The 23,793-nt window shown below is 41.3% G+C and overlaps 1 protein-coding gene across 3 annotated transcripts in view; it reads left to right on the plus strand.

Moving 5' to 3' along the window:
- LOC139754048 (E3 ubiquitin-protein ligase MARCHF8-like) overlaps positions 1-23,793 on the plus strand; it is a 93,506-nt gene that overhangs the window by 56,620 nt on the left and 13,093 nt on the right. For 2 of the 3 annotated variants that reach the window (XM_071671046.1, XM_071671048.1), the window contains exons 3-6: positions 11,780-11,960; positions 20,114-20,245; positions 21,214-21,378; positions 21,565-21,895. In XM_071671046.1, coding sequence (XP_071527147.1) covers positions 11,780-11,960; positions 20,114-20,245; positions 21,214-21,378; positions 21,565-21,895 — 809 coding nt within the window. The remainder of the gene's footprint in view (positions 1-11,779; positions 11,961-20,113; positions 20,246-21,213; positions 21,379-21,564; positions 21,896-23,793) is intronic. The other variant, XM_071671047.1, reaches the window with a different exon arrangement.

Raw genomic sequence — 23,793 nt, forward strand, 5'->3', positions numbered from 1 at the left:
GGCAAACCTGAATAATATGGATCTGGAAATGACAATCCATTTGAGGTTAGTATTTTTGCTAGTGTCTAGTGGTCAGCGTTACTGACCATCAGTCGACATGGGCCACCTTGGTGTAGAGTCAACTTGCATGGGTTCGAATCCTTAGCGCGGCATTCGGCCCACACTCAAACCATGTTTATTTCTTCCCCACGAGGCTGCTCGATGAACGGCTACATGGTGTATATGTGTTTGTTTATACAGTAGTAAACACATGGTAAATATATAGGTTAAGAGACGGGGTAAAAACTCACCCATAACTCACAAACAGTAATCACACACACACACACACACACACACCAGCCAAAGCCTGGTGTGTGTGTTTGTGTGTGTGTGTGTGTGGGTGTGGATGTAAAGATTCACCATGTAAAGCCTGGTTCAGGTTCTTGTCAATAACAGCCCGTTTTCTGGGCACAGGTTGGGTGTATGTTCTGTGGGTGCCATTACCGGCTTTGGTCAAGTGTATATCCCCAGATGTGTGTCTATGAGTGCATGGACGCTTTAAACTGTGTGTGTGTGTGTGTGTGTGTGTGTGTGTTATGCAAGATATGATGTGCACCTAAACCAGCTGTTCTTAGATACTTCTACATACCGGTACTGAATACGTTAGTGTTTTAGTTGTAATATTTATGTTTCTAGGCTGTAAGGATGAAGTGTGTAGACTGCGATCGCCAAGTCAGTGGGAGTCCTATGCAATCATTTCCGTATTATTTTCGTTCAAACTACAATGAAAAGAGTGTTAAAGTGATTACAAAAGCAACATATTTAAGGTTTAGTTCTGTAACAATATCTAGGATGTATACTTTAGAAGTTTTTCGGGTGAATCCACACGGGAATGTTGTCAAACAGACGCTTCAAAATCAGTTAACGTGAGGGTAGTGCAACTCGTGTAGTCATGAAGTGTTCGTGTGGTTCCCAAATGACAAAGGCATAATGGCAACTACTTTACTTCCACGTATAATTTGAGGCTATGGACTTACTTCAGAGGGCCTTGTACTACATATTTTGGGTTCTTTAGTTTGTAGGGATAGTAGCCCATCATTATCAAAGAGACTATTTGATAGTAATGCAAATTCCACGTTTGAGAGAATTGTGTGGACTCGTCCGAGAGTGGTCGCTCTCAGGTTGATTGCTGGTGCGTGTTTTGTTGTTGCTTCAGCTGTACGTTCTTCTGTAAACAGTCGTGAGGAAGTGTTGTGTGAAGTGCTGTATTCCAGATTCCTGGTGAAAACATCGGCTAAGGATTGACAGGGATATAACCCGAACATCGTAACACCCAGCAGATGGTAAGAATAACGACATGTAGTGTGAATCATGTGACTAAATTAGCAGCGGGATGGCAAGAGTTATACGGTTAATGGAGAGATGCAAAATGTGTTCAAGGCTTAGCAGTAACGTAGACAAAGAGGAAGATAACTGTGGGTCAAAGTAGCAGGTAATAGAAAAAGAAGAGAGCTAGATGTTGAATAGTACTAGACTGATTTCGTAAGGAGGGACTCAGTTTTCAGTCGCTGTTTTTCCCACAAAAATGGCAGCCATCGATACCTTGATAATCGTGTGGAGTGTGAGGGTGACGACATACCCAACCCACACCAGTAAGTCTTGGTAGGTCTCTCGCTATTGTCATCAGTCTTCGCCCACCCTGTTCTTTGAGCCACACCCACATGGGAGTGGTCGGCGGCAGAATAGCCTACCTTTTGAGATACGTCGTTGTCGTTGCTATGCATCAAGTGACGAAGTTCCTGGACTACTGTCGTTTTTGCCCGGAAGAGTGAATGATTTATTCATTAATGTCACACTTCATTACGAAGTTTGTTACCCTCAACTGCACACACTGGTACTTGGCTGTGGGTGTTTATAGGCGCTTAACTCGAGGTAAACTTGTGTTTAAGGACGTGTATCTGATGTAGAGTTCGTTTGTAGTCTGGGAAGGGAATACAACGTCTCGCACAGAACCCGCGTCGAACTTCTATTTTCCTTCCATAAACGTTAAAGTTTAGGTGAAATAGCTGTATATAATTTGTTAGGTTTCGTTAGATTCCGGAGGAATATCTCGGTCGTGCCCTTCATACTTTTTATCAACTGGTAGGGTGTAAAACGCATCGAACAATATCCGCTGCCTAATGTAAACTTCGAGGAAAACAAGCCAAGGGCAGTGTTGCCGACCTCTGGATCTCTAGCGCTCCCCATTGTTACTCTTTGCACGGCGAATTTAAAAACCTCATATTTTCATGTGTAGATGCATGTGAGAACGATACATTGAATGTGAAGAGAAATAAGATCAGAGGTGATAGAAGATAAAACCTTCAGAAAACTAATTAAGCTGAGCACAAAGTGAATAAAGACCAGGAGTGAATAGAATTCAAGCCGAGCCACGCAGAATTTAAAAACTTTCCCCTCTAAGCGCCACATGAACAGTAAAAGGGTGTAAATTTCCTAGAACCTGTCTTGTCATCATAAAGCTAGTTGTTCCCCTCATCACAGTGGCATCACTCCCACGAACCCATTTATATAATTAATTCCTCAGTGTAAGAGGGAGAATGCTATGTTTTTGGTGTGGTGTAGTGAAGACTTAAGCCTTTTTCTGTTGGTTATTTTCTCAGTTTTACCGTTAATGTCTACGAATAAGGATGAATCCCATACGTCTAGTCACGAACTAAAGCAAGAGACGATCTTACTGAAAACCAAAACAGCAGCTTACCCGTTCGCGGACATCGAATCAAAACAGTTAACTCAAAACAGTGAAGAGGACGATCTAATCACTGTAATGAGGTCTACTGATAAACAGTAGACTGTCTAAACACACAAGGGGAAGTAGATGGCCTAACTATAAAACAGGGTGTCTAATCACAAGAATTACAGCAGCGGGTGATTTGATTGGACAAAGCAGAGCTGCAGGAGAGTTTTACTTGATGCTTCACTGTTCCGTATTTGCGAATATATATGATTTTTGGCATAAAACGTGTGTGTATTTTAGACTATAAAGGCTGGTATCACAAAACCTATAAAAAAGTTTAAATGAATCCTATACATTTGTCATGATGACGAATGATATTGCTGTCATAAACACTGACGAACACCAGTAGAATGCAGACATAGTCCGACATCGTACCTGATGGAATTCACGAACAGATTTGCTGGTTCTGGCGAAGTTGATGACATAATTAGACTGGCATTTGAGGTGTGTATCACCAGCTTATTAGAGATGCAAATGAGATACATGAAGGGGAAATTTACTTAATTAGTTATTATGTGTGTACGTTTCACGTCTCGAAAAATAAATGCATTATTATTCCTCAGCGACTGATTAATATTAATCTCTATAAAGGGGATAAGAGATTATACCGTGTTCGAACTTGGATGGACAATTTTATGGAACATTTTTATATTTTTGACGTTTTCATCGGTAGCAACAGAGGTTTTGAATTCCAAACCAAAGTGGTGTTGAAGGATCATCTTCAGAGATTGAAATGTGTATTAGAGAGAAATTTGTGTATACCCAAGAGTCAGAGTATGCACAAAGATTTGTGAATAAAGCTGTCTCGTTTGCTATAAGAAAACAGGAAGAGGCTGTGTCAAGAAAGCCTTGTGTGTGTTTTAAGATTCGTCTGGTCCAGGGATGCACGGAGTTTTCAGATATGCCATTACCGTCACAAGTCGTGTGTCGCTTCCAGTGTATGGAGGCAGTTTATGTGTAAGTGTGTGTGAAAGTGTAAAGCGTATGATGTGTACAGTACTAAGTGAGATCAAAGAAGATTCGCATGAGGAGGGAGAACAGTGCTTTTATATATATATATATATATATATATATATATATATATATATATATATATATATATATATATATTATCTCGTACTGTATGTGGTTATCAGTCAGGGGAATCGTTTTTGTAAGAAGTGGACCTGTAATATGGGGCGCAGTAGGAACTTCGAATTCGTCTGTTAAAAGAGCTCCGTAGAACCTCACCTACCGATGGCTACTGTGTTAGTGACCTCCATTGATTGTATTGATTCCACTATAAAAAAAGGGGGGGGGGGTTTGGTAACAGTATAGTGAGATTACGTAAGATTATTGTTTGGTAAGGGAGGGTGGGTTGGAAAAACCTCTGGCTGAGTTGTGTGTTCTCTGAAAAGGCGGATATCTCTGACACACACACACACACACACACACACACACACACACAACGAGAGTGCACGTATATGGTCTGATAACTTTCTTGAACACCTGAGAAAGTTGTCCACAGTTTTCGATTCATGGCTGTAACATGACGTTAACTCTTTTTTATTGAATGAAAAATTAGGAATCGATAAATGGATACCTGATTTAGGTTGGTGTATGTTTGCACTCATACACACAGGAGGAAAGACACGGTACGTATATCCAAAGTTAAGAGACGGGGATGGTACGGGTGTAAAGCTCTTCCCGTAACTCACAAATAGTAATCACATACAAAAAAGTATAAAACTCTTTCCTGGTACAGTACAATTCTGTAATTACACTCAGGCGCACACGCACGCCCTCAGTGACGGTAGTAGTCAGCATTTACTGACCATGAGTTAGCACGGACCCGTCCTGGGTCGGAATTCACACCCAGCTCGGTCCTCATTCCTTCAGGCTAGGTCATTGAATGGGTATATATTTACAGTGGTAAGAACCAAAGTAACACGAGTGTAAAACTCGTTCCCATAACACACAGTAAGTAGAAATACAGTTTTGGTGCATTTAGAATTTTTATTTATGGGAGTAATTTGAAACTGATGCAGTTGCATCTCATATATTTTCTTAGGAATGAGTAAACTGAAAAGGCATTTCATGGAAACATGGCACAGCAGTTTGTATTGTGAGGTTCTTGGAATATTTCTGTTCAAATGTGTGTGCGAGTTCAAGGATGTTGCTTTTTCAGGTTAGCAAGTTTTACTACAAATTGTTGCCTTACTGTTTCGTGAGATGGAAGATAGTACACGCTGAACGACTTAGTTACTGGCTATTTTTCATGAGAAGAGGATCACCTGAATTTGCCCCTCCACTTTAAAGATTAGGTTAGGTTGGGTTAAGTTAGGTTTGATTCGAAAGATAAAGATCCAGTAACATACTTCCACAACGCGTAGAGTACCACCTTGTTTGAAAATGTGGTACCAAATGTCGTTATAGAGAGTAACTGCTGTTATTACTCATTTTAGGCCATAATTGGATTTTCAAGCTTGGAAATATGCTAGCAACTTATGATGTTTCTCTAGCGAACGAATCGTTTTGCAAGGGAAATTAGCCATAGATTTTTACTACTTGTAAAAGGTCATCTGAACGTGGCTTCGTCTTTCCCCATGCTTACTGTGTAAGCCTCTAGTTTCAGCACATTCCTACCCGGACACCCACAGCTCCTGGCGCTAATTTCAGGTGGGCACCACATCGTTAAATATTTCACATGGGACATTACAGCAACGGTCGATGAACAAATGTATCAAACAGCACTTCCAGCTCGGATACATTATGCAGCGTCAACATGGCCGCCGACCAACGTGGTGGCGTCGGGACGCCCAACTCCCCCTTAAAGCCAAAACAATGAAACTTAAAATTTTACTTGAATACTTTGATTTTGATTCAGAAATACATATTTCTGTGTTTATCGTCATGATTTTTTATCGTTGAAATGGTTTGATAATGTGGTCAAACTCGGGTATCGGAAAGCTGTCCTTTTTAACGTACGGAGAGAGATGTGTTTACTTGATCGATTGAAACATGGCGTTTTTAGTCCTTCGCTCCGGAAGGTTGAGGCTATGCGCCATATCTGGTTTGCTTGGAATCGTATAATTATGTGTGTGTGTGTGTGTGTGTGTGTGTGTGTGTGTGTGTGTGTGTGTGTGTGTCGAATTGTTATATTTTACTCAATGATTTTGAATCTTTTTCGACCTGTCGGTTTCAGCAGGAAAAACGCCCGACGATTGCAACACGACAAGGATCACACAGTCATTGAAACGGCGAAGTAAGAACTACATGAGCGATGGTGTGAAAGTAACGGACTCTCTGACCCATGGTTGTTCCCGAAGCTTTAGTTTCCAAAACATCTGACTCAGGATTCTTTTTTCTTTTTTCATCATAACCTCTAGCTAGAACACGACGATACGACCCTTACTCGATCTAACCCTTAAGGCGGACTCAAAGGTCACGCCTAATCATACCTAAGGGTCTCACCGTCGCACTCAAGGGATTAAAGTATAATACCCCCGTCCCACGCATTTATGGTCAGCAGTGTTGTGTGCATATTTCATGCGCATGCATTTTCTCTTTACGTGCGAGAATTCCATAGAAAAAATACTGATACAAAATATCAGTCGTCAGTCTTGCTGATGTGAAATGTTTACCCGTACGTAGCCCCGTAGACATTTAGATTGACAGACTGACAGACAAGTAAACGTACACAGTGTTGCCCGCCATCAGACCTACCACTCCTGCATGGACGAGCCAAGGTTAGGCTGGTGTCCGGCGGGCGAAACCTGGATCTGAATCGTGGTGGAGAGGGTGTGGCCTCTTTTCCGGTGAAAGGTTCTGAAATGGATACAATTTGCATTGACCCCATTAACCACCCCCGTGAGCACAAAGGTGCGACACCAGGGTGTGATGACTCCATAGAACTGGTAGGTTTAAGTCGTTGCCATCTTTACCATACTCGAGAGTTATGACCATACTCAGTAGGTTAAGACCATGTGCTGAAGGGATGGAGTCATCTTGCTCAAGGAGTAAAGTTGTACTGAAGGTACACAAAAGTTTAACTTGTTGTATTTAGTAGGTAAAGTCGTCATGCTCAAGGGTAAATTTAAGTCGCCTGTTCCCAAGGGGTTAAGTTGTTCTCGATCGATTGAAGGTGAATGTGAGAGGCGGTTGTAGAAGTCACCAAGGAGGGACAGCCTATCCTAGGATGACACAGTTCTCCAAGGTCGTTCCTTTAGAGATGTCATTACTTCTTATTCAGACATGCACACTCGAATGGTGGCTGCTGGGTCCATCTAGCTATGGTGCAGTCCAAACTGTGAGATCTATTTCCGCATCATAAATACGTTTCTCCCGCGCCTTCACACTGGCGGTGCGATAACGCGTTCCTCCATCACCAGTACCAAATGTCATCAGTTCTCTCATCGTAGCCAGTGTTAATGTGAAAGCTGCTCTTTCAGACTTCGGTGGCAGGGGAGATAGAGTTCCTAAGACGTTGTGAAATTTGCAGTGGTGAGGTACTGACGGGGCGACTGCGGAATGTGACAAGCGCTGTCTAACCTAGCTTAAGTGATAGTTTTTATCACCATCGTCAAGTTTAGGAGGTTTGTGGAAAGCGAGACTATCATACCCAAGGATCATACTGTATTACTCTGTCATACCCAAGGATCGTACTGTATTACTGTCATACTCAAGGATCATACTGTATTACTCTGTCATACCCAAGGATCATACTGTATTACTCTGTCATACCCAAGGATCATAGTGTATTGCTCTGTCATACCCAAGGATCGTACTGTATTGCTGAAGGATATTATCGTTGTACTTATTTAAGGCTGCAGCGTCTTGCTCAGGGAGTTAAAACGTCTCCAGGAATGTTCGCATCAGAATGGGATCAATACACCATTTTTGGATCAAGCGTCATTATTCATATATCATTTCCCGTATGCGCTTTATGTGGAGGAGATGAGAACTACACACAGGTATTTTCTAAGGCTGGTCCTCCGACTATGTTTGAAAATATGTGAAGTCACAAGCGTTCTCCGGAGAATAGATGATGTTGCATTTGGTACGAGGCACAGCTGTTAGTCGGTGTAGCAGCTGTTCTAGTGAAGGTTAGACGAGCTGATTTACATATCGATAACTACTCTGGCCTAATTGAGTAGTGTTTATCGTTACAGTATTTTATGAGATTATTTTTTGTTCGGTATTCTCGGTATGGTCCCTTGCGTCCATGTCTAGCGCAGTCTCCCACAAGCTGGATTTTTTTTTTTTTTTTCGCCCCTAACGTTGCACAAGCAGAAGTATGCCTCGGTCGTGGCCACGTCGATTGAAAGGTAAAATCGTGAGTGCTAAGAATTGTGAAGTGTGACAGCCGACTAACTACATATATACTGAATTTTCACAATGAACCCTCGAGAGGAAGGTGATAAACGAGAATCCAGACCACTGACGGACATAATTCTTGAGAATTTACTGTATTGATAATCATTATTTTTTTCAATGTACTGTAAGATATCCACCCAAATAAACTCCTGTTATGATTGACCGTTAAGATTGCTCTTTCCGATTTCTGTTTTCCATTGGAAGATCTGTTTCTTCGTATATGCACGCTTCACTCATAATTATTTCTGTAAATTCAGTCAGAACCCCTTGGAATTTTGACTGCTCGGCAGAAGTTGACATAAACTTGCGTAAATCTGCCGCCATGCCGCTCGTCTCTCACATGTGTGTGGACGGTTAGCACGCAGCGGGATTGTTCAGCCTGAGACCAGACCTCACGGAGTCTGTGCTGCTGGCGTCCTGCCATTCTCCTCCAGACCCATATTTACGTCCCTCGGTCTGTACTGGCGGATATAAAGCAGATATTCTGGTACGTGAGGCTTCCAGTTGTGCCAGCCATCCACGAGGATCAGAACGCATATTTTTTTTTTCTTTTTTTTGCTAGTAAAACTCGGGATGCAAATACAGGTATGCATGAGTTATGGAAGAGCATAAAGGTGGCCTGCCTTGTGGTATTCCATCAAGAGGTAATATTAGCAGTGCGCTGGTGAAATATATCCTTGGAAAAAGCTAGTGTTGTGTGAGTGGAATACCTGAAAAGCCCAGAGCGAGTGCGAATAAAAGACGTACACGTGTATTCGGTTCGCAGCACGCGATGTGGCCGGAGTCGGGCATGCGTAATCATCGCTGAGATGAATTTGATAGTGTATCTTACCAGCTCTCGAATTCCACGATGAACCTTTCATAGAAAAGAAATGAAATGCCGTTGGAAGAAACTAGGGAGGGAGGTGGAGGCTTAAAGAATTTCAGTTGATCTTGCTTAACTCAGCCAGGTTTACAAGAAAGCTTACACTGCATCCTCTGTTAGGGACAGTATGAAATGTGTTGCGTATTCTCCTGCAGAAATCTCTTGACTTTTTTTTGTTTACAGTTTTAGAAGGAAAAATAACTGATATAAAAGGGTTTTGGTACTACCATGTAGCCTGTCATCAGTAATAATATCGTGAAGACTCGCTCAGTTAGTTGCTGCTTACACGGTGATATTTCCTGGTGAATTACGTATTAGAATATAAATAACTCAATTATATTTCTCCCTCCGGAAAAATTATGTATAAGACCTGTGATCCAGAAGTCACTGAATATTTTAGTTCCTTAGATTCGTAGAATTTATATAGAGTTTTCTCCTTTAAATTGTTACTACACGTAACTTGACTGATACTTACATTCGTGGTATGAAATTTAACCATTACTCCCCTTTAGCACTACTGTTAGGTATCATGGCCTGGCCTTCGACTTTCTCCTTAAAGCTGAGGTCAGAGACCACGTCATCATTACTCGTGCTTCACACGTCATACTGACGTGAGAGGCGTCGTACCGTTGTGATAAGTGGTTAAGTAAAATGAATATTTTTCCATATTTGCTTTCACTTTCAAGGATTGGAAATCAGATATCCAGAGCTTTCTTCATACATGTTTTGTAAACTTTCGGTTTCATTTTCGATATTTCGCTGCAATTCCTTCATCCAGCAGACTTGTTTCCATTTTTACCCTCTCACCTGATTACGTCCGCCATTTGCTTATCCGTGACGCGTGTGCACCTTGAGCAAGCCATTCTTTGCGCGCGCAGTGGAGGCAGTATCTTAGCTCTTCAAGCCTCGCAGCAATATAGGTGTCTCGCTTTGGTCTTTAATCGTCTTACAAGCGTATGTAAACCTCACTGTTGCATCACATCACTCATTCCTCCTCCGAACTTTATTTTATAAACCTCATGGTGGTTTAGATCATAGCAAATCTGCATTATGGTTGCAATCCTTGAGGAAGTTCCAGTGCTACAGTGAGCAAAAGACTGATGAAGGCTGAGAAACGACTTGACACTCGTAGCAATGCAGATATTTCCTTCGTGTTGTTGGGCCTCTAGAGCCTGGGGAGTGTCCTGGGGGTTCATAGGGGTCAGGTGCTCAGAGTTGTCATAGGGTGAAAGGTCACAACTGTTTATTTACTTTCAGCAGTGAATGTAACAGGGGTAACCTGTCTTTTGCATAGATGAGGTAGCTGCTCAAAGGCCAAAGCAGGTCATTGGTCAAAGGAGTTAGGATTTTGGGTCATAACAAGTTATTACTATTACATCTTTGGTCAAAGGTCACTGCAGGTTATTTGCTGCCAGTAGTTACTGGGCTAAGGGATAAGAGACATTAGACTGTCCTGCCTTTGAGAGTGTTAAAATGGGGCACAGGACCATCTTACATTTCCCATGTGAGGATTAGTGGTTTTATTGGTCTTGTTATACATGTGAACCTTCTCCTTACATGAGAATATTTGTTCATGATTTTACAGGTTTTTCTATCGTTCCTATTCGTTGTCCTCTCCTTTTCTTTTGTAATCCTCTCTCTCTTTTTCATATAAAGCCTGGCTTCTGTGAGGAATTCTTACTCTGGCTGGGGCCATTGAGGTAAAAAAGAATCTTAGAGGAGTCACCAGGTCAAGGGTCAGAAGGGGTCAGCTGCTCGCAAGAGCCACATCAGGAAGGAAGTGCCTCGTGTTTTCTCCGTGTGCCAGTGGTGATGGCCCTCATCGTTATGGCGGGATGCGTCAGACACTGTGGCTCCCGCTTCTGCTGAGGACTTTAGCGGCAGCAGCAGCAGCAGCAGCAACAACAACAACAGCAGGGATAGAGCTTTTTGACTGCTTAGTTATGTCTCGTCCCCACCAGTACTTCTGCCTCTACCCCTACTGCGCTGCTGCTGCTACAGTCCTCAGGAGAAGCGGGAGCCACAGTGTCGGACGGTGTTGACACGAGTTCACCTCACCATCGCCACCAACACCTCTGTCCTTATTGGTCGCGCACTTCACCCCCTCTTACCAACTCGAGGCGATTAGTCAGCCTAGCCTTCGTTGTTTCTTGAGCTTTACTTCCTCAGACATGAAAATAACAGGAACAGTGAATTCATTGGCAGTAAACTAAAAATGATTGTTACCAACAGAAGCCATTGATGATAGTACCCGGTTATATCTTTGTGTTGATGTTAGGTTACGTTATATAGACGACACAGTGCACAGTGCGTCTATATGATCAGCTGTCGGTGGTCACGATCGTTTCCGAGATGTAGAAAATATTTGGCCCACGTAAGCGTCGGAATGTGAGGGGTGGAAGATTCCCAGCTTTACATATGTGTAACAGTATTTTCTGCAGAGGACGTTCGACATGGCGGCTTGATAACCAAATTTTTTTTCCAGATAATAATAGGGAAACGCCAGCATAAATAAATGGGATTCATAACTGAATTTTAGTGGGGAATAAGTGTAAACTTTTCTGATATTATTTAGAAAGGAAACACCGAGAAGGAATGTGTTGCTATTTGAGGATTATAAGGTTAACAAATATTTTTGAAGAACAATATGAGTATTCTCCTCTTCCCTTAGGTAAAGAATAGGTTAATTCAAATAGACATTGATATGCGCACTCAACACCCGGTTGGGGTTGGCCGTCCACAGTAATGCAGTGGAGTAAGCGAGCTTCTTTTTCCTTCTCCTTCAGGATATGCCACTGCGAAGGGGACGCGGATACTCCGCTGATCGCCCCCTGCTACTGCTCGGGTTCCCTGCGATACGTCCACCAGTCATGTCTCCAGCAGTGGATCAAGTCCTCGGACACCAAGTCTTGCGAGCTCTGCAAGTTCAATTTCATCATGCACTCCAAGATCAAACCCTTCAACAAGGTGGGTGGTTTCTTCCCCAGTGTTTGCCTGAGCTTGCCTTCCCACGTTGCTCAGTGGTATAAGGAATGTGTTGTTTTGAAGAAGGCATATGCATGACCAGAGTCAATAAGTCATGCACAGGTTAATTCATTGGCGTTTTCACGTAGAACCTCACTAAAACACGCATAGTCCCCAGTCATGAATACACAGAACAGTTCAGTGACTGATTATGTAGAGTGCAACACTTTGCTTCTTTGTAGTCTAGAGCTCATTAAGCCACGTATAGTCTACCCTAGTTCATCTAGCTATGCATAGTCCAGTTTAGTTCATTATGCCATACATAGCCCAGCTTAGTTTATTAAACCCACAGTCCAGCTAAGCTCGATAAATCATGCTTAGTCCAGTGCAGCTCATTAAACCGTGCATAATTCACCTTAGCTCATTAACCCACAAAATTCAGCTTAGTCATGCAAAATCTATCTCATTGACAATGCACTGGTAAACATTACGAATCATGCACCGTCTTGCACGGGTAAGTCATGCATAGTACTACCTATTGGCAGTTTCACATTCCACTACTGTTTCTCATACGTAAAGAGCATGACTTTCTGCCTCGGTCACCAGTCTGGAGACCCAGTCATATATATATATATATATATATATATATATATATATATATATATATATATATATATATGAATGAATGAAAAGTAGAGGTAAAAGCTTAGTCCACACACGCGTGTGAAAAGAAATTTTACGTTGGTTACCATAGCAACAGACCATCACACAAATCCTTTTCGATCTGGGTATCATTTACGTATTTGTTTATTACTCGTATTAATTACCATCCGACTCAATATCACCTGTTCTTGGCGTGTTGACTGTATCATCTGAGAGTCGTTGTTGGTTCTTCAAGCTTGCAGTAAAAGAAAAGGAACGAAGAGTAAGTTAGGCAATGGTTTGGTGTTGATAGGCTGGGACAGCTTGTCATGTGTAGAGTGCTTCTTAGTGTTCAGGGAGGCTCTTAGTGTTTAAGGAGGATCCTAGTGTTCATCTGAATCTAGGGAGGATCTTAGTGCTCATCTGAATCCAGGGAGGATCCTAGTGTTCATCTGAATCCAGGGAGGATCCTAGTGTTCATGTGAATCCTAGTCCTGAGGGAAGATCCTTGTATTCAAATAGGATGCTAGTGTATAAGATCGTAGTGTTCAGGATGGATCTTTGCATGCAAGGTGGATCTTATTATTTGGATTGGAACCTAGGGTTTAGAAAGGATCCAAGAAGTCGTGGGAGTTTAGTGTGTAGGCTCCTAGTATGCAGGGTGAATCTTAGCACGTAGGACGGTACTGGGGGTGAATCACAGTATTAAGGGCGGATCTTATTTCGGTTATATCTTAATATTTAGGATGGATCCTCGTGTTTAGGTTAGATCCTGCAGTTCACGATGGATCCTAATATTTAGGTGGATCCGTGATCCCAACATGTCAGACCGTCTCACCGCACTAAATAGTTTGAACAACTCGTATTGAGCGAGCATAGTGGGAGGCAAAGTGTTTATTTAGGGGGTTTCACTTCGTCCTCACCACATGCCACGCACAAACTTCCCCCATTGGGACATACAGTAGCATTATCAAGCCTAATGTTAACACCAGAGAATTAAATGGACCTCTGTGAAAATGTTCAAATGTTGATTTAAAGATAAAAAAAAAATGCCGTTTAACAAAACTAACCTAGGAAAAGCTTAACAAAATACCTGTGATTATCAGCTTTACAGTTACATAAACGCAGAAATGTGAGTCTGTACTCTTACGGATGAAAAGAGATTTAGGTAACAATAATCTCCAGGAATTTGAGGGATTTAAGTCTGCAGCAATCAGTACGTCAACAAAGCGGAAGGGCGCTAGCGGACTTCGGATTGATCTGGCAGCTGAGCAGGTTGCTATGGGAGTCAACAGCGGCGGCAACATCGATATTACAGCCTTAGCTTAACCCTCAGGCGCCACCAAGCTTTAAATGTTCTCATTCATCGTGATTATTTATCGTTGTTCCCCGTGAACAATGGTCTTTAGAAAAGTATATGGCTGTGAATACGAAGAGCTTGGGTGTATAGAGATGTTCGGTGTTGCCATACGTGGGGTGAAGGTACGATCTTGGAATATGAATGCGGCCGTACGTGTAGAACGGGGAACGCTCTTCGTTGAGAGGCTTTCAGGGGACACTCGACACGGGCTGAGCCTGGACAAGGGCGCCCGAGAGACTCAAGACGACAGTTTCGTAAGAGCTACATCGTCAGGTCGCCAGGAATTGAAGGCTACAGGAACTCTGACTAGAGAGGGTCAGAACTTCAGGACAAAATCATTATAGCCAGAATAGTATAATATATATATATATATATATATATATATATATATATATATATATATATATATATATATTTATTAAACATTACAAATTCTGACCATTTCGTATATGTAGGATAGTTATTGCAGTCGTCAATGAGGAAAATCGAGATCCTATGAGAAGCCATTTTTGAGTGTGCGGTCCAGTTCATAAGAACGCTGATCACTAAGAACATTTTAGATAACCTTGAAAAGGATCGTCGTCAGAAGTACTCATATGTCACATATCACATTATACTTCGAGCAGGCGTGATCCCAGGGGAGTTAGACGAATAGCGCTACACAAATTTACTGGCAGCTGTGGTGCACTAGGTATGCGTGACCAGTGACGACGGACGCCAGTGATTCCTGCGCATGCCTCGGTGATGATAATGAGGAACATGGCGACATTGAAGCAAAGACGTTTCAGCAAAACCCCTAATTATCAAAGTGGATAAATGCATGGTTGCTTTCCCACCTGTTACACGAAAAACGCGATATACGTATTAATGATACGGGGATAAATCTTTAACTTTATATTGTTTTTATATTTATCAGCGTAGTTTCATATTCGAAGATTAACCAAAATGTATTTTAAAGATTCTTTGCATAGACTACCTGGTTGCCTTTCCCTGTATATGAAACCCATATTAGCGGCCTGAAGCTCACTAATGTGTACTCCGAAATTGAGAACATTACTATTACTTTTCTGATAAAATTGTTACTTAGCTGATCCAATAAGGAATTTAAAAGTTAATCCTTTATTCGCTTGAGCATTATATGATTTTATTGTCATGTAGTAATTTCTGGTATTCTTTGTAAGAGCCATGATTTTAGCTCAGTGTATCTTGATAACCAAACTATCTTTATGTACCCAGGGAAACACAGCACAGCTTTTGCTATCAATTTTAATTCTGATCTTAAGAATTTATACATTTTTCTCGGCGCGGAAAGGACGACAGAATGAAAATTTTCAATAACGTAAGATATTGCCCACTTTGGGGTTGGGGAGTTGCGTGGTATTTCATAAACTCTTCTCTATAAATTTGGAGGAAACTGGATATTATTCTCTTGTATAATGTGTTGTGGAAGAGTGTCGAGATTCTGGTTTCAGCATTCCATAAGATTTGTGAATAAAAACGCTAATCCCGTAATGAGATTGTTGATACTGTGTATTAGACGTTGGACGGTGAACTTTCCTAGTTTTTTTTTTATTTTCAAGATGCACTCTTATCACAGCCGTCTGTTATTTTAGATAATAACTTGCACGCTCGGTAATATGATGGCGTGACCTATAATGTGGCAATAAAGGATAGGGTCATACCATCGAACTCAAGGATTGTACCGTTGTGCTGAAGGATTATATGGTTGTGGTCATGGGTTTAGATACTTCGAGAGATATAAGGTACTTTACATCTGTCTCATTCGTCAGACTCGCGTTTCTGGTGTATCTATATGCCTGTTGGATGGTAGACTCATTTTTTGGTATAACTATCTTTGGTTTTCAGCCTCGCCTGAGTTGTATCTATGTACAGTACCTGTACACTGTCTGTGGCATGTATTTGTAATGCCTGTGCATTCTTTTGTCCTTGACCAGTTTGTAACGAGTATAAAGGTCTGTGATATGTCGGTCGGACGTCTGTGGTGAAGGTGTGTCTTCTTCGTTTGTTGATAGTTTGTGGACTCTTTGGACTTCCTTAAAATCGCTCGAATACTGATAATTTGATATTATGTAAAATATATTATCTAAAATAATTTGATGCTGAAGAGAGAGAGAGAGAGAGAGAGAGAGAGAGAGAGAGAGAGAGAGAGAGAGAGAGAGAGAGAGAGAGACTAAGTGGAAATCCCATAGGGGAGCGTGACTCACGTACGATCCATATGTTTCCCGAGATTCTCCAGTTACTGTGAGGTACGTACATGTTGAATAAATCGGGCGGCAGCTTGGCGAAGATCCTTCACAGTCGTCACCTTAACCTCTCTTTCTATCTACCACTTTTATACCCCACCACCACCACCGCTTGCTTCTTTCGAACCCAAAATAGACAACTCGTACCTCAGTCGTACCCTCAGTGTGATCTGACCAACTTCTCTTTTCTTCGGTACGAACTTTAATCCACATTTATGCCAACACTTTTTTCTGCTCACAGCTTTCTAGACCTCAAGCCAACCTCCTCTCCACTGCTGTGACGATGGTATACAAACTCTCTTTTCTGCAATCTTGTCAGGTCTCTGATGTTTTCCAGTCATCTCTCATCCGTCTCTCTCCCTCTCTCATCTCCAACACTTTTTTCTTTCCTCCAACCTTTCATTTCATTGCATTTTCACCTCCAAATCTCAATCCCAACAACGAGGATTCTCCTCCAGACATAGAAGCGTTCATCAAGCGTATGATCCCTAGTTTGCCCAGTACCAGGCATCCTACGGTGTTAAGAACCCTTGTTACCTGTGGCCTCCGCTGCCAACGAGAGAATGGGCTGAAGCAGTTCCAGTACCAGTCTTTCCGAGACCCCTACCTTCTTTATGTGTCAGTAGCTTTGTCCGTCAAGGTTCTGTCCTGTTTCCTACGGTTATATCCTATTTATATACGATTTCCTTTTATCGATATATAATTAAATCAACTCGTGTGTTAACTACTCAACTGTGCATTCCTCCACTTCTTTCAAATCTGCTTTATTTTACCTTGTACGATCTACGTATTGTCTCGTCCTTTAGATTCGCATTTCGACAGCAAATCTCGGTGGAGCAAACGTGATATAGTAAAACTTTACTCTCAGAAAAGCTTGTCACAGCTTTCCCATCTCATATGAAGTGTCCATGATTTCCCCACTCAACACAGTGAACGTAAATGTTAACACTGTAACACCTAATCTGTCATGACCATCTTCCCAAACCATTATTAACAACTTCTTACACTTTTCAGACCAAATGCACAAATGATTGAGTCTGCTTGCTTGTAAGATACTAGAAGTCTGTTTACATGCCGAAGAATCCTCAAAAAAGTTATTCTAACTGTACAAGGGACTGATTTATCCATGCACAGGGTATAGCTTTTGACAGTGTCTGAGAGAAGTTCACGCTCTTCATACGTATGAAATGAATAATTCTAATAAAACTTGACCACTTGTCCTCCGCTACATTGATGGTTTTCTTCCCTTCTGCCTTAGATATTACATTGGTTTCCGTTCCCATGAACTGGCTGCTTGCGAGTCAACGCCATGAACTAAACCGCTTAGTACTCGACAAGACAATGCGTTACATTATTACTGAGGTGGCTGTTGGCTGCTCAAGGATGCACCGTTGTGATATTCTTTTCCCTGCACTGCTAAGCTTTGGGAACTCGTTACCCCTTTATGACATATTAGTCTACGGTGTTTGGACATCATATTTCAGTAAAAAAAATATATAATTATCACCTGTTGTCATTTCCTGTGTAACTGGTAAATAAATTTTAATTATGGATGACAACTCCATGCTACATTTGCTACACCTGACCCCCTGAATTTTAACAAGTGTGTTTGCTTGTTGAATGCCGGAAGGGAGTTCTGTACTCGTCTGGTCCTATTTTTAGAGCTTCACATTGTTTCACACAATCTTTTAAACTTGTTCATCCTGTGCATTTACAGTTTTCGCTCAGCTTATTCCATATATCCACAGCTGTTATCAGAAAAGTATTTCTCGTTCTTTGTATCATGACTTGTTCAGTATCCTGCCAGGTCCTCTCGTCGACTTATCAGTCATGAAATTTAAGAACTGTACAGTTCTTCTCTGATCAAATCCATTTAGAAACGTGTATGTTATTATCGTGTCTCCTCCCTCCTTTCCTTCTGCCAGCTTGGTTAGTTCCTTCGGTGACTTAGTACCATTGCAAACGTGTGGTACAGTCTTTGTTGTGCTCCTCTGGACCTTTTCCAGCTGATCTCTGCCTCCTGTACAGTGGGCTTATCAGACTGGTGCCGGGTACTTTTCGAAACATCACCACGTTCTTTTACTTTTGAAGGCTCTTTAAATACTGACTGGGGGAAAAGGTAATAAAGTGACTTTGAAAATAGCGCAAAATATTATTTCTATCATATATGTCGTGTAACAGGAAGACACCAATATTTATCTCGTTAGAACAGCGAAGCCTGAAGTGGCCAGGCCATTATTAGCATAGCCATTGTGGAAATTATATATATATATATATATATATATATATATATATATTAAGAATATATGATGTGGGAGGAAAGTTGTTAGGAGCAGTGAAAAGTTTTTATCGAGGATGTAAGGCATGTGTACGTGTAGGAAGAGAGGAAAGTGATTGGTTCTCAGTGAATGTAGGTTTGCGGCAGGGGTGTGTGATGTCTCCATGGTTGTTTAATTTGTTTATGGATGGGGTTGTTAGGGAGGTGAATGCAAGAGTTTTGGAAAGAGGGGCAAGTATGAAGTCTGTTGTGGATGAGAGAGCTTGGGAAGTGAGTCAGTTGTTGTTCGCTGATGATACAGCGCTGGTGGCTGATTCATGTGAGAAACTGCAGAAGCTGGTGACTGAGTTTGGTAAAGTGTGTGAAAGAAGAAAGTTAAGAGTAAATGTGAATAAGAGCAAGGTTATTAGGTACAGTAGGGTTGAGGGCCAAGTCAATTGGGAGGTAAGTTTGAATGGAGAAAAACTGGAGGAAGTAAAGTGTTTTAGATATCTGGGAGTGGATCTGGCAGCGGATGGAACCATGGAAGCGGAAGTGGATCATAGGGTGGGGGAGGGGGCGAAAATTCTGGGAGCCTTGAAGAATGTGTGGAAGTCGAGAACATTATCTCGGAAAGCAAAAATGGGTATGTTTGAAGGAATAGTGGTTCCAACAATGTTGTATGGTTGCGAGGCGTGGGCTATGGATAGAGTTGTGCGCAGGAGGGTGGATGTGCTGGAAATGAGATGTTTGAGGACAATGTGTGGTGTGAGGTGGTTTGATCGAGTAAGTAACCTAAGGGTAAGAGAGATGTGTGGAAATAAAAAGAGCGTGGTTGAGAGAGCAGAAGAGGGTGTTTTGAAATGGTTTGGGCGCATGGAGAGAATGAGTGAGGAAAGATTGACCAAGAGGATATATGTGTCGGAGGTGAAGGGAACGAGGAGAAGTGGGAGACCAAATTGGAGGTGGAAAGATGGAGTGAAAAAGATTTTGTGTGATCGGGGCCTGAACATGCAGGAGGGTGAAAGAAGGGCAAGGAATAGAGTGAATTGGATTGATGTGGTATACCGGGGTTGACGTGCTGTCAGTGGATTGAATCATGGCATGTGAAGCGTCTGGGGTAAACCATGGAAAGCTGTGTAGGTATGTATATTTGCGTGTGTGGACGTGTATGTATGTACATGTGTATGGGGGTGGGTTGGGCCATTTCTTTCGTCTGTTTCCTTGCGCCACCTCGCAAACGTGGGAGACAGCGGCAAAAAAAAAAAAAAAAATATATATATATATATATATATATATATATATATATATATATATATATATATATATATATATGAATGCCTAGGGATATGAGTACCTGTGTCTTTTTTAGTACAGTAAAAGTATTTTATCATCTTTGGTATATGTATGTAGCTTGATCTTTTGCAGGACGTTAAATTCTCATTAGTAACACAAGTGAATCCTGAGCTCGTGTAACACTATCATCATATTCTTTTTACTTTGACTTGATTTATGAAACGTACCAGGTACCATCATAACCTCTCACATGCCGTGAAACATTATATTTTCAGCTTTCCGTTCCCTTGCAATCATGTACGTTTGATCCATGCGACGGTGTGGTTGGTTCTTTCAGTGGGAGAAGCTGGACATGTCTGGCATGGAGCGGCGGAAGATTGCATGCTCCGTAACCTTCCATGTAGTGGCTATCACGTGTGTGGTGTGGGCCCTGTACGTCCTCATCGGCCGCACCACCGAGGAGGTGCAGGTGAGTTCCCCTAACACCTTTCTCGAACACTTGTCTTTGGTATCAGTAAGAGTTCTTGGCTCTAGCGTGGATAATTGATTGCTGTATTATGGGCAGGGAAGTTGTGTGTTACCCAGTTTTACTGTGTAGGGAAGGAGAATTACCCAATTGTACAACATGGGGAGGTGTAACTACCTTGTATGGGAATGGAGTACAGTATGATATAATTATACAGTACAGAGAATATTATATACAGTACAGTAGAGGAAAAGAAACTTTACATTAACCGAGCCTTATCCTTCTCAGCAGGCTCAGTAATCTAATTACACTCCTAGAAATGCATGTCTTATCACATCATTACTGATACATTTACTCTTAAAAAATCTGGAATGCTTGGGATCAGACATTACTTAATAATTTGTTTATCCAGATTTCTTGGTGTATTTAGAAAACAAATATCTAACTTTTTGTGCACTAAGTTTCTTGAAGGCTTTCACATCAGTATAGTAGTGTTGTGATCTTTTTCTCATACTGAATATATGGGTATAACAGTATGTGTAAACTGATTAGATATATTAGAGATAAAGGCTTGAAATCACTCTTAACCAGATTTTCTGGATTAGTTTAGTTTTTGGATTACTGATGTTTGGTTTTTTGATGGTGCTTTGCTTTTTTATCACATTGATTTTAAGAGATGGAGATGTATTATACATAATCCAGAGACACTGGTGGTGAAAAATTCTCTTTTGTGAATTAATAGTGTGAAATATTATTTTATACATAATAATTATTCTAATTGAATATATCTTCATGTTCATTACTGTGTAAGCCGACTAATTGGAAATTCTCATTGTTACTTTGATAAAGTTTCTTCAGTGTTTAAATGAGTGTCAGTAGCTTTGACATCTTTTTAATGCTCCATCTTTTTATTTGATGTTCTTGTTATATGTGAAAGTGAAATCCATTTATGCTATCCCTGATCTCACCAGGCAGGCACACTGGAATGGCCATTCTGGACTAAGTTGATTGTAGTTGCAATTGGGTTCACTGGAGGGCTAGTGTTCATGTATGTACAATGTAAAATGTATGTGCAGTTGTGCAAGAGATGGCGTGCCTTCAACAGGGTCATCTACGTCCAAAATGCTCCTGAAAAGGTATGTTTGAAGGTGGTCCACCTTTTAGTTACTTTTTATTTTCCACTACAGCGTATGACTACTCACATGCATGATTAAAGATAGTAAGCTGGATTCTTTTCTTTGATCATTAGCAGTGATTTGAATTAAACAAAAGTCTTCTGTTTAACTCCTCAGTGTATAATCTTTACCCTACACACCATTTAGGTTCCAATGAGTGAGCGTGACCGTGCAGAGTTGCAACGAGGAGCAGCAGAGCAATGTGGTGGTGGATGCGGTGGTGGGAAAGACAACTGCAGCGAATCACATGAGTCTGAGAAGTCGCTCATGGGTGTGTCCATCATCACAGGGGCTGCGACCCATGACCTTACTCCTACTACTACCACTCTTACTACCACATCTTTCAGTACTAACACATCTCTTGCATCCACCACTATCACTTCCACAAATACCTCCACTACAACCACCAGTCCTCCTGGTGCTGTATGGACGGATGCGCCCTCACCGCTTCTAGCTCCACAGCCTGCCTTTACCACAGGTCTCACTACTGCTGCTGTTACAACTTAGGTTTTACTGTGTGCATAAATGATCCTTCTTTACTTCATGCATATGTTTTCTAAGGACTTAAAAACAAATTTTCTCTTGTATCTCCTGATGATTTCTTTTGTCTTTTTATTTCCTTTTTAAAGTATTTTAAGTACTTTTTATCATTTCATGGTTTCATTACCAGCACAAGCAGTTTCCTTTTTATTTTACCAATGTAAATTTCTGTAATATTTAGAAACATATTCAAGTAAAACTTAATATAGTGAAAGTTAAACAAAGTGAAAGCTGTATGATTCATATATCAACAGTTTTCTATAAGAGAATAAAGGATTCAGTTTTTCACATTGTTAACCTCATCTGGATAATCATCACAAACAAAGATAAAACAAATTGGATTTAATAAATGTAAGATAATGCAATAACAGACACAGTATATTGGAATGAGTACTTGGTGACTTACCCTACTTCACAACACTACTTTCCTGTCCCAGGAGCCCCTTCTATGGGGGCTCCTGCACTGTACTGGGAGTTGGCCACATCCACAGGGCATAAATACAGGTGTGGAAATGATGTGTAATTGTGTGAGATGGATACAGGATGATTCAGGGAGTAAGTGTTCAATGTCTGCACAATGACAGTGACAACTTGGGCATTATAGGTCCTGTGATATGTTTACTCTGTTTGTATTGTAGAGCTGAGGGATGTCCAGGATACCGATGAAAAAGTCTCTCTCATAAATGCCTGGGGGAGTGTAATTTTAGATGGGTATGTCTGGTGAGGTTGACTTTAAGACTAGGTTGGGAGGAAGGCTATTTAGTGCTTTTCAGGCTAAAACTAAGAGTATGTAGTAAGGAAGTGTCACATTTGTATGGAGAAGGGTGGGGGGCATGTAAGTATAAATTGCTCAAGTGTTAAAGTAGGAATAAGTTTTTTATTTTTACTTGGCAGTGGTGCGGTTCCTGGTTTTTCCCCAGAGCCCCATTCTCCAAAAGTTTTTGCAGTTCAAAGGCTGCTTTACTTCTCTAGGGGAAGAAGTTTTTCAAAGAGGAGTTGCAGCTATACTTCTTATCTCCAACAGATGATAATACAACTTTGCTGAAGGTGACTTTTCACTTGTAGTATAACCACAGGCAGGTGGAGTCCTGTAGCACACACAAGGAACAGAGTGGGGCCAGGTGAGGATATTCCAAAAAAGGCCCAGTCCTCTGTTCTTAACGCTACCTCGCTAACGCGGGAAATGGCGAATAGTTTAAAAGAAAAGAAAGAATATATATATATTATTTTTTATGATTATACTTAAATCAGTTTCCCGCATCAGTGAGGTAGCACCAGGAAACAGACGATTCATGTAAGAAACTGCAGAAGCTGGTGACTGAGTTTCGTAGAGTGTGTGAAAGAAGAAAGTTAAGAGTAAATGTGAATAAGAGCAAGGTTATTAGGTACAGTAGGGTTGAGAGTCAAGTCAATTGGGAGGTAAGTTTGAATGGAGAAAAGCTGGAGGAAGTGAAGTGTTTTAGATATCTGGGAGTGGATCTGGCAGCGGATGGAACCATGGAAGCGGAAGTGAATCATAGGGTGGGGGAGGGGGCAAAAATTCTGGGAGCCTTGAAGAATGTTTGGAAGTCGAGAACATTATCTTGGAAAGCAAAAATGGGTATGTTTGAAGGAATAGTGGTTCCAACAATGTTGTATGGTTGCGAGGCGTGGGCTATGGATAGAGTTGTGCGCAGGAGGGTGGATGTGCTGGAAATGAGATGTTTGAGGACAATATGTGGTGTGAGGTGGTTTGATCGAGTAAGTAATGTAAGGGTGAGAGAGATGTGTGGAAATAAAAAGAGTGTGGTTGAGAGAGCAGAAGAGGGTGTTTTGAAATGGTTTGGTCACATGGAG

The sequence above is a fragment of the Panulirus ornatus genome, chromosome 16, assembly GCF_036320965.1.
Source record: "Panulirus ornatus isolate Po-2019 chromosome 16, ASM3632096v1, whole genome shotgun sequence".
NCBI classification, from domain to species: Eukaryota; Metazoa; Arthropoda; class Malacostraca; order Decapoda; family Palinuridae; genus Panulirus; species Panulirus ornatus.